The 12,039-nt window shown below is 34.9% G+C and overlaps 1 protein-coding gene across 18 annotated transcripts in view; it reads left to right on the forward strand.

Annotated features, from left to right (window-relative positions):
- QKI (QKI, KH domain containing RNA binding) overlaps positions 1-12,039 on the forward strand; it is a 151,418-nt gene that overhangs the window by 54,166 nt on the left and 85,213 nt on the right. For 16 of the 18 annotated variants that reach the window (XR_003993513.1, XR_003993515.1, XR_003993518.1 and 13 more), the window contains exon 3: positions 9,344-9,460. The exons of the other annotated variants lie outside the window; for them this stretch is intronic. Coding sequence is in view for 12 of the 16 variants with exons in the window: in XM_030499726.1 (XP_030355586.1) it covers positions 9,344-9,460 (117 nt within the window). In the remaining 4 variants the exon portion in view is untranslated. The remainder of the gene's footprint in view (positions 1-9,343; positions 9,461-12,039) is intronic. 18 annotated transcript variants of the gene reach the window in all.

The raw sequence follows: 12,039 nt of genomic DNA on the forward strand, positions 1-12,039 counted from the left end.
TTTCAACTTTCCCACCTTAGATAACACATGTACACATTGTGTTTAAAAAAATCAGGTGGAATCTTCTGCCTGGGGAAGCTGAAAATAGATTTTCCGGGAAGACTGTGTTATATTTCATGGTTGAATGTGTGGATGAAAATTACACTGGTACAGTAGATAGAGAAATATATTTTGAATATTTGGATTTTTGGATGTGCAGGAATTCATCCTGAATTCTTATGGCTACATTTTGATAATAAGTTCTGACAGATACGTAGTTCAAACAGATGGCAAAATAAAGTGTATGTTGGCTTCTCTGCCTAGCTGTAATCCATTCAGTCAACTAGGTTTACCTATTGCTGACATTCTGCCATGTGTATTAGAATTTCTGTGCTAAAAATTAAATGTTATTTAGATAAATTTCTAGATATAGCGATAACATTGTGTTAAAAAAAATTCCCATCTGATTGAAACTCGAAGTATTTAGTCTGAATACTTGATAATTTACTCAGGTTCTCTTATAAAATGCAAGTTAAGAATTCAGAGAAAAAAAGGCTGTCTACTTCAGAGTGTTAATTACTAAAAAAAAAAAAAAAATAAAAAATCTGTGCTCTGGGATTTCTTTGTTCTTTGCTAAAGAAAGCTCTATTACCTTTATTAAAATGACCTGGAAAGGTGGCTTCTGGTGTGGGGTTTTTTTTTCCTTCCCTATTTTTTTTTTTCCCCCCATCCTTTTTTATAGATCTGATCCATTGTATTTACATGGGGTTTGTAAAGCTGTTTGTCAGTTAAACAAGCTCTCAAAGCCTTCAGCACAGAGGTTATTAGAGGTGAATAATGTGGATTTAAAGGATTTAGTAATTCATTCTAAATCCCAGCTATACTTTTAAATGCATTTTTATTTTTTTGTCTTTTTTTTAAAGGAGCATTTTAAGCGTTAGGATTCAGTCTGCTGAGTAAAAGCTATATTTTATTGACATCACATGGATAATCTGGTGTCTCTAGATTACAGCTGCAGTGATCAGAAAAAGATTCTGTGCTTTTTGAATGATCACCAGTGGCTGATACACTGCTCAGTCAGAAACAAATATAAATAATCTGGTAATTGGCAAGTCAAGTCTAGCAATAAAACTAGTTTTGCAGAATTGTGGTGTCTTTGAATGGAATACATTGATGTTTTTAAGATGGTTATGTTCTTTAATATGGCTGTGCTGTCTTGGGTTTAAAACTGTACAGTGCTGCTTCATAAAAACAATTTAGTTTTTATTGAAGCAAGCAATATATTTATTAAAATCTATCACCCAATTAAAACAACCTCGGTTTTCTGTCTGAAACTTCATGATATGCTGATTATTTTGACATATTCGAGAACATAGTTTGAAGCCATTTTAAAAGAATCTAGGGGGGTTTTTTAAGTGAAAAAGAAAAATCTAAATACAAAAGGTTTTTAGTATTAAAAATTCCTAAAAGTTCTTATTTATTGTACCACCTGTTTCATGTTACTCAGAGAACTTCACTAGTAAGAAACAGTAATAAATGAGCAGTTCTTAAGGTAGACCGTACTGTTTAATGTGGTATTCCATCCTTGAAATCACAAAAGCATGTATTGCTGATGTCCAAAAGGGAGGGTTGCAATTCTTAATCGCACAGGGAGAACAAGGTGTTACTGTTCGTCACAGATTCTTTACCTTCTTACTGTTAAAACTTTATTGGAAAACAGATAAATCTGTGTCAGCATTTCTTATTAAAAGGTTGTGTGCAGTCTCTGTATAGGCATGGTTTGTCTATTAACTGTCCAACAAATGCTAAATATAATGCTCAGGTTTGCTTAGCCGATTGTCTTACTGCATGTTCATTCAAGATATTTTAATTCTGAACATAATGTTAACTATTCAGCGTCTGAATTGTACTGATGCTGTTTTACTGGCTTTCTAGATGAGGTGAGTTGGAGGTTAACAGCACGAGGGAGAACTGACTCATGCATGCCATGCAACATAAATACCCCAGTACTTGAAACTGAGAATTAAGGTGTTCTCCTCTGCCCCAAATAGTGCTTGCTAGTGAGCTTGAAAAACTTTCTGGAGATCTTTCTGCATTCCGGAGATCTCACAGAATCTGTACTGTTGCAATCGACTTAAGAAGTTGTGCTTAAAATATTAAATTACCCCCTCCCCCCTCAATTTAAAGTAATTTAAAATGTTACCAAGATTACAGCTACACTAATAACTGCATTATGTAATACCCAAGTTAAATGTCGAGCTGTGGAAGAGCAATAGATGTAGGTATTTGTATGGAGAGAACTCATTCACTCTGTTACTAGGGGAGTTTTTCATTGCAACATGTTCATTGAGATGTGTAATACTCAAAATCTCTGTTCTAATGTGTCATTTTCATATTCTACTGGATGCTGATATTTTTATATAATATAGTCTTTAAACCAGAGCATTAACATGGTTCTCCTGCTGCAAGTATACTAAATGTTTTAGCAATATATTACAATTGTATTTGTACCTTTTATTTTTGCATTAATATGTTACTTACAGAAGTTTCGGAACCAGACTAAGCCTGTTTTTACCATAATAATTGTCAGCCCTTGCCTGTAACAAGATGAGTTACTCTCTGGGTTTGATGTTGAAACATGATTACCATAACTGAATTGGGAACGAAAGAAAAAAATCCCCATAACCTGTGCTGAAAAAGTATGCAGTGTACTAAATAAAAATGGAACCAGTCTTAGTGAATTACATGTGCACTGAAAATTATGTTTGGCCATTTACTAAACTAAGAAGAAAAATATTTTATTATCTCATTTTTTCACCAGTGATAGAGATTTTGCTGTTTTCTTTATGACAACTGAAATTTCAGAGAATTCGATCTACTTCAAATATTTTCAGCGGTAACGACAGTTTTATTAAATGCCAGGGGTTAAACTTCTCACAGCTGAAGTAATCTTGAAAGTATTTCAAATGGTGTACTAGAGGTTTTGGTTTTGTTTATCCAGCAGAGAAGTACCTAATTGCAGATATGACAGATCCTAACATTCTGAGGGTTGGTATTCTGTATTTTGTTTTTCATTACCTCTGGTTTTGGTTTTGTGTTTTAAGTGGTGAAGAGACTATTTCGTGATGATTTGTGTGTTTCTTAAAGCACAGCATTTCTAATTTACTACTAAACTTCATCACTTAAGTGCTTCATAAGGTCTCATTTAGCTTTGATTATATTATTAGAATGGCGTATGTCAGATACACCCAGCAAATATAAGTGGATATATTTGACATAAGCAGATTATACGCGTCATGCTGTTAGTCGCTACATACATACTTCAGCATTTACTGGGTTATTTTGCATAGAAACCATGCTGCATTAAGGGGTGGAGGGAATGTTTCCCATGCATTGTTGTCTGCAGCCTCTCATTATCAGTATGTGTTTTTGGAAGAGACTTCAGGAGACGACTTCACTGTTGTCACTAGCAGTCTTACCAACTACCTAATGTTAGTTTGTATGTAAAAATTAACTTCTCTATGTGGTTACTTTTGTCCGTGTTCACTGTATTGACAACAATAATACCATCTGCTTTGTCAGCCTCCTCTCCCTGTAAAATCTCATCAGATAAGTCTGTTTTTCTTACCTATGCAAAACCCTTGCAGAATTCCACTGGAGTATATTTAATCCTCAAAATATATGCTAATGCAGTTAGTGAAAGATCTTGTAATTTCAAAATCATTTTGTTCCTGAAACATTACACCTTTCCAACTTGATTTCTTATGTTTGTACAAGTGGCTGTATACGTAAACTTTCCATTCTCTGTTTTCAGTTAATCTGTGGTGTGGTCACTGAGTAACCTGTGTATATGATGCAGTTGTTTTTATTTGGTAGTGGTTCTTACTACTGCTCTTCAACAAAACCTGTATAGCTGTTTGTTGTGATGACTGGTGTTGAATCACTGGAAATACTTAATAAGGCATGAAATATATCTGAGGTTTTCTATTAGTGGAAAAGATACTTTCTATTTCCTTAATCACCACCTATCAAAAATCTAGTGGTATCGTCTTCTGTACTGGATGAGATAGTGGCAATAGTTGTAAGTATTTAAAAAAAATATATTCAGACTAAAAAATGTAGGGTGGAGGCTGTAAATGTGGAATGAAAGGCCGTGTCTTTAATCAGTTCCTCCTGTTATCTTCCTGTTGGTGGCAAATTTATTTGTGATTATTTTGAGTAAAGGAAAAAAAAAATTAGGTGTAGATCATTGTAATGTAATGTACATTATTCTCTTTAAAGTATGTCTATGTACTACCTATGAGTAATAAGTTTTGTTTATCAAATAAACTACCTAACTGAAGGTATATAGTAATTGCCTTTTTAAGGTTTAACATGCTCTATTTTGTTTTCCAGTACCTCAAGTGGCTTTATTCTTGTTCCAGGTTACAGGCTTTCAAAGATCTAATTGGCTGTTTATCTGGTGTTTTTATGATTACCTAAAACTCAGCTTTAAGCAATTCAAACTATTTCTAATAAATGCAGAAATACTTTTTTTTTTTTTTTTTAAATAACTGCAATACTAGTATCATAAATCAATGCTCCTTTAAAAAGAAAACAATGAAAAAAACCCCCTCTCAACCCCAAATTTGCTAATTTTGGTGGGCTAGTGAAAGCTTTTGTTGGGTTCACAGCCTTGTCTTCTGAGTGTTTATGACATGTTTTGTCAACATAGTGCTATTTTGTATCTTATACACTGGTATTTCTAACTTAATTTTGTATATAAATGCTGCAGTTTTGTTGTGTTTCTTCATGGCTTCATTTCCACAGTTAGCACGTTAGCCTGTAACTCCGTCAGATTAAGTTATCTTCACAAATAGTCTTGGAATAGGACTATTATGATTTGAAGACATAGAAGGTTCCCTCCAAAATGGCTAAACTGACTGTTAGCATTGCTGTTCAAGATAAAATTACCAGATGTTCTCCATTGTAACATCCAGTTTTCAGCTGCTTCCTAACCTTGACATTTTAACCACTTAACCATGCAGAATCTTCATCTTCAGCTGCCTTTTATTTGGTGAAGAAAAGCATACAAAAATGATATGAGCAGGAAATGTTTTCAAAAACAAAACACCAGGACATTTTCAACCACATTTTTGGGATGCTTTTGTTTGATCTATTAGTATACAATCTAAAAGCTAATTCACATATGGGAGGGTGAATGTAAACTACTGTTTTCTGTCTTCATGAAAATGCACTTACAGCTGGCAGAGTTATGACTAACACTTAGCTGTAAAATAAAATACTATAATTGGAAAAAGTCTGAATAAAGGAAGGGCTAGGCTGCTTTCTAACTGCTGGAGAAGCCTGAAGTTTTTGTGTTCTGTTACGGTTAAAAAGGGGGGAAGTCATGGTATGTAAAGGTAGTCTCAAAATGGAGAATATGTTTTCATGTATGGCATAACTATACTGAAGCTGATTCTGTGAGCAGTTAAGAATTAAATAACATCAGGTGTGGACATCTATAGTTACAAGTCCTCATTCGTAGTAGTTAGTAAAATTCATAGAATTTTAAAGGAATTCACAGAATTTACGTGATTTTTCCAAGGTGGAGATCAGAAGCTGAGACCAAATGCGAGATTACTAGAAATGAGACACATTGCAAAGTTTGTGGATCATTGTAAAAGGCTCTCTTTTTTGTGATTAGAACTTCTGCTGAATTTAAATATTTATTAGTATGTCTTAAAATATTATTAGTTGAAGAAGTCAATGGGAAGCATAGAGTATCTTTTGGTTTTGTTATAATGAGGAACTATGGAGGTTTGCCTGAGATTTTCATTAAAATGTTTAGGCCGTGTGCAAAACATTTGTACTCAAATATGCATTGTATCTGAGCAACATAAAAGCTTTCTATGACTTTTCTTGATTTTCTTAAGTTGAAATAGACTTCAAGAATAGCTTGTTTTGGCTTTTTTCCAGTGATAAGTAACTAGCTCTGCAAATTTGGTGTATAGTAAATCACTGGAACATTTGCTAATAAAATGGTAGAATAAATTAGTTTTTGATTAAGAAGAATAATTGTTTAACCAGATGCATGTGCTTATGCTCTTTTTTTGCTAGATTTGGATGTTTTAATCACATCAAATTTTTTCAAATTCTTCTCCAGTAATCAAGGAAAGAGGGTTGTGGTTTTGGTTTTTTTGGGGTTTTTTTTTGCATCAGATAAATTAGATCTTGCCATATTTTACTTTCAGGTTTCAAAGGAAAACACAGAATACAAAGGACACAATAATAGTATGCAGTTTAGTAGTACTGGACTCCCTTAAGTTCTCAGGTTTTAACTTGCATGGAAAGTTTCTTAAACACTGCATTTCCCATACACACTTTTTTGCAACCTCTTGTTAATCAGCAGCTTTAAGTCTTTAGCATAGTTTGTTCCTGTTTTCCTTTACTACGTTTGGGGTGTAGGGGCTGGTGAGGTATAGAAGGACTGTAAGAGCACCTTGTCTGCTTGGGAAATAGTTGTTCTATGCATAGGGAATCCAAGCTGCTTTTATTAGGGAATTTCTGATGCAGTGGACTTGTGAGGTAGAACACCAGGTAGAAATTTTGTCAGGACTTGGGAGCGTCAGTTGCTGCAGAGTAATCATTAATGTTGCAGAATAGGTGCAAAAATTAGGATTTAGAGGAACCTTTTCCCTAATACATTTGTTTCTGTTACCTTTGACAACAAAGATCATTGTATACAGTCTCCCAATATTTACTGTCTGTTAAGAGTGTTTAATTTTGTGCAACAATGTGGAATTCATTGCACAAATGCAGAGCAATGTGTTGTTGTAGAGAGGCATAAAAGTTAAATATGAATTCAAAACTGGGGAAAACTGGCAGTGCAGAGGTAATAGAGAAGAGTATCTGGGATCAGTTGATCCAAACTGATCCAAACATAAGAGCTGAATTATTTTGGGAGGGAAAGAAGAAGCTGGGATGTGCTGATCAGAGTGTGGTTTTTAAGATGTAATTGTTCTCAGTAACTTAACCTTGTCAAGGTCTCTTTTGAAGTACTGCCTTGTCCAGACATCCTGCTTTAAGAAATGAACAAATTGGAGGGCCTGTGAGAGGTAACAAGAGCAGTCAGAGTTTTAGAAAGAATACCTGTCCAAAAAGGTTCAAAGGCTAAAGCATGCGGTTTTGGAAGACAGGGGGTTGATCTACCTTCGAAAAATTTATGAAGGCTCTTTGTAAGGAGAATATTCTGGGAGTAGCAGGGAAAGAAACTGGCTTAACAGTTTCTATTTTTGCAGTTTAGGTCAGCAATTTCTTACCCAGAAGCCACAATTCTAAATAATGTTCAGACAACATGAATAAAGTTGCAGGCTTGAGAGTAATAAGAATTCCTGTCTTTTTTCTTGGTATTATAAATTGTTCTATTTAATTTTTTTATCCAAATCATCTTATCTTAGAATTTGATTATTCTTTTAATCATGATCCAAGTTAATAAAACATTAGAGGATGCTGTTTTTCTTGGGAGATAGAGAATGTAGTGATAGTCACCTTGTGTGTTGGTTAAAAGAGTGGTTTATGGTCAGGTTTACGATATTATTTTAGCCTTAGCAGTGGAATGGGTTATTTAGCTAAAGATTTAGTGTGCAATAAGGTGTGGCTGTGGAGAAAGACAGTAAGATGCTTTATGTTTATGTTATGATAGTAGCGCGATTTTGGTATTAAACATGAAATGTGTAACAAATGCAGGGTTTGGATAATATTTCAAGGCTGAACTTCATCACTTGTGGCTAGTTCATTGTTTTATCCCATCTTAGTCCTCCTTAATTTCCTATGATTCACAGTTCATATATCCATTCACAAGTACCTTCAATCTTTATTTTTTTACCTCGACAATTGGTTCAGACTTCATAGTATGTCTCTGGTTTTTTGAGCTTGGAATGCTAAGTAATTTTGGGAGTGTATCTTCCCTATGAACAGTTTAGCCATTGTGAAACATGATTATTTTTGTTGAAGAACTTTTAATTTGCTTGTGTTCATAATTTCTGCTCATTCCTAAATCATTTCTGGTCTTTTCAGTTCTACAAGGATTTCATATATAGTGCTTTGTAGTACTCAAAACCAGTTTTAATTAGCCGAGGAAATGAAAGCCAACAACTTCTTCATAATTCCATTGAATAGCTTTGTTTACCAAGATCTAAAATATCAAGATTTCTGTCTTTACTGCAGAGTTTCTATTCTCTTAATAGCTTCTTTGAATTTAATCTTCACTCTGAAATTTCTAGGTGTATGTATCCTTTGAGCCTGGTACTTCATCTTTGCACCGTAGTTGTCACAGAGTACTGCTATATGTTCTTAATGCTACCTACATTTAGTGCTTTTATTTTTTATTTATGTCATAATTTCCAGAATGTGTGATTGAAAATAATGAAAGGTAAAAAACCTGGAAAATAACTAAGAAATACTGTTATGTATGGGTAAATGGCAGTATTACTGTGTTAAGCTTAGGTAGGGGGTTGTCTGCTGATACTGAGGTTAGCCAATTAAACAAGAAATACTTGCTCTATGTGAATGCACAACTGAGTAAAGTATATGACTTACAAAAATGACATGTGCTTTTGTCATGTGTCTATATATACACATATATACACACACACACAGTGTTTTCCAGGAATGTGAATACATAACAGGCCAGTCTCAGGTCTTTTTCTAAAGGTAATGCTATGGCACAGGTAGATAAAGAAGAGTTTCTGTAGATGTGGGTGGCCAGCCAGGAGTGTGCTGTCCAGATCGAGCGCTCTGGAACAGTGTGGAAGGGTGAAAAAGAAGTTTTCTGTATGCTCCTTAGGTGTAGGCGAGGAACAAACGAACAGTGGGCATAGGTGTCTTTCCTGAAGGCCTGGTGCCATTATGGGACTGGACTTGCACACAACTTCCTTGTGGTGGGACTTGTGTATGTCTGGTCATGCAACCAGAACATGTGTGCTTCTGTGATGGGATGCACATTGTTTGCCTAGTAATGAGCATGTCTAGTCATGTTAGTGGTGAGGGAAGGTGTTTTGTGATTTCTGTAAGCTGATACGATTACTTAATTAGGAGGAAATTAGTACTACCACTGCCCTAGACTAATGGATGTTAACCTTCAAAAAATCTATTTTCACCTGAAACCTGTATCCCACAAAGTAGGGGTCACTTAGTTATCTAATGTATGAAAATAGTACTTACCTCATTCTTTAACCTCAGGTATTTAGTGTAGTGTTCTAAACTGATAAACACTGATGGTATTTTAGAGACAGAAATACATCTTGTTAAATTTTAAAATAATCTTGTTTACTTGCTTTTATAGAAATAATAATTTTTATTTATTTTTTTTTTTTCCCCCCAGTTTAACTTTGTTGGAAGAATCCTGGGGCCCAGAGGACTAACAGCTAAACAGCTTGAGGCAGAAACAGGATGCAAGATAATGGTCCGAGGGAAGGGCTCTATGAGGGACAAAAAGAAGGTAAGCTTTTGAAAGGTAGTGTAGTTTCAGATGCAGTTTTATTTCCTAATAGAGGGTAAGCTCATGTCTCTCTTACTCTTATTTGTTGCGTTTTTACTATATGTTTTTTAATTATCTAGTCTTTTTTACAGACTTATTAATAACACAGTCTACCCTGAAGAAGTTAAATACGCATACTCCATAATGGTGCAATTGTTAGTCTAACTAGCAATTATGAAGTATTCTTCAGCAGTAACTAACTTCTAATTGTGTCATGTTTCACAAAATAAAGGAAAATGGAGATAAATGTACTTTTCTAAGGAAGAGTTGTTAATCTTAAAGGTATTGTTAATAACATTCTGGTATTGACATACCAAAGTAGTGTCTTGTGCAAGTAGTGTGGATTGGAAAAAATGTTGAATGTATTTCTGGCAGTGAATTCTGTCAGAGTGAACCCAGAATCACTGTGTTTCTGAATTTGTTTTGTGTTCAGATGGAGTTGTAATGTATTTAGGGATGTTCCTTGCTCTGTCCTGTAATATGCATGCACATCTGATATAAACAGGGAAACTACATGCTGAATGTCAAGTTGCTCTGGTGGTAAATCTGGAAGTGATTTAGTTTTGCAGGCTATTTTCTAGCTATTTCCTTCTGTCTCTGGTTACTACTGCTGAAGTTGCATCAGCATCTCCACTGCATTTTTGAAATGTGTGGTCATTTCTTCTTTGTTCCCCCTCTTTTCCTTACCTGATCAGCCATCCCATACATATGTAGCACATCACAATTAAAATAGAAAGCTAATGTCTACCCAGTTAAAAATCTCAGACTTCCCAGAGTTTGACTGTGTAGCTTTCAAAATTCATTTGATGCCTTTTGTTTTCATAGTCGGCTGTAAATACTGTCACCACCCTTTCTTTTATTGTCCCCATAGCTATTTTGGCTGTTTAGATTGCTAGCTTTTGAGCAAAGATGTATTTTAACCTAGAGAGTTCTTGGCTGCCTAGGTTCTGTTAGAACTAAGAGGGTGACATTATTTTAAAGAAAGACTTGGTTTATGAAGGTTTCTTTTTGAAGAAAACATAGTTTGTCCAGAATTCCTTCTACTGGTTGGCTGGGGGCACATTTAACATATAAATGACTCCTACTGTTACGGGGTTTTAAGTGATAGATGGGTAAATAGAACTTGTAGAATTGATGTTTTTAGTAGAGGATTTTGAAACACAGATTTCCTATAACTGGGGGGTGGTAGGAGACATTAAAATTTCTGAGTATTAAAATTTCAGCATGCTTCACCCAACATACCAAATTGTGTGGTTGTAGATGCTATATGTTGAAGGAAAGTGTATGGTTGCCAATATGTGAACAATATTAAGTACGTAGCTTTGTTTGCGACTATTAATAGTAGTCAAATTCTTACATATTCTGTTGTATTGTTTTAATATATATATATTCCAGGGCAGGAGATCTGGTGAAAGTATTGCCTCCCTTTAAGAGAAGACTATTCAGTCTACTCTTGAAAGCTACCACTTTTTGACTGGTAGATTAATTAGACCTTATGATTTCTGATGCCAATTGTAACAAAGTAGCTCTTCATGAGGAATATACTAAAATTTAGTTTGCAATGAATGGATTCTCAAACTGTTAATTTCAAAGAGAAGTACTGATGCCTTAAAAAAAGTGAGTACTTCAGAGTTCCTTCAATTCTTTTCTTATTTAAACATAGTTTTTAAAAGACATTGTATTTTTATCAATACTGCAATCTTTATCTACATTTATGGGCAGAATTTAAGTTTATTGCTGCTTCCTCTTTGTTTTAGGAATGATAATTCCAGGTCGGGGTAGCTCATCAGGAGTTAGGTTATGTAACTGAACAAAAATTTTTGTTCTGGTTCATTTATGTTCATAGATCTCATAAGCTAAAACATTTAGGCATCTATTCTTTAAGAAGCCTGTAAGTATAGACTGAGGCCCCAAGCTTAATGGTCCAGAAATAATGTCTCACTGTTAGTAGGGAACGTATGTATATTTAAAATAGTCATTAACAATGATGCTCTGATACATCCTTAAAAGTTTTGCAGATTGGCATTGCTGTGTGGAAAATCGTACTTAGCTGTGTTAGCAATGGCTATACTGCAGACAGCTACAATAGGGTAAAAAGAAAGAAAAAACCTGTATCCGAGGCCTCAACCTTTCTTCTGAAGGGACCCATTTTCCTATAAATATTTAATTTGCAGACTCTTCAATAGAAATCACTTAGAAGAGTAAAGATTACTTCAGATTTCTGGAAATTGCTGTGTTCCTTGGTCCACATATCATAATCCATCCCTCCCCCCCACATGCTCCATCTCTTCCTTGTCTGTGTTCATACTAGCCTGAAAGGAAACCAGTGTGGCCCAATGAATTCCACATTGGGTATAGTAGCCATTTTGCACGGTGTGACTAACAGTGCATTTGTTAGAGCTGTACCAGCCTTCGTTTTTTGCAAGCTTTTTATATTAAGTCCCACTACCAAAGACGTTCTCCTTCTATGCTATCAGCAGAGCAAGGACTTATGCACCACTGGCCAGTTGTAGGACCTGTGCATGTACCATGTCCTTCGT

The sequence above is a fragment of the Strigops habroptila genome, chromosome 10, assembly GCF_004027225.2.
Source record: "Strigops habroptila isolate Jane chromosome 10, bStrHab1.2.pri, whole genome shotgun sequence".
NCBI classification, from domain to species: domain Eukaryota; kingdom Metazoa; phylum Chordata; class Aves; order Psittaciformes; family Psittacidae; genus Strigops; species Strigops habroptila.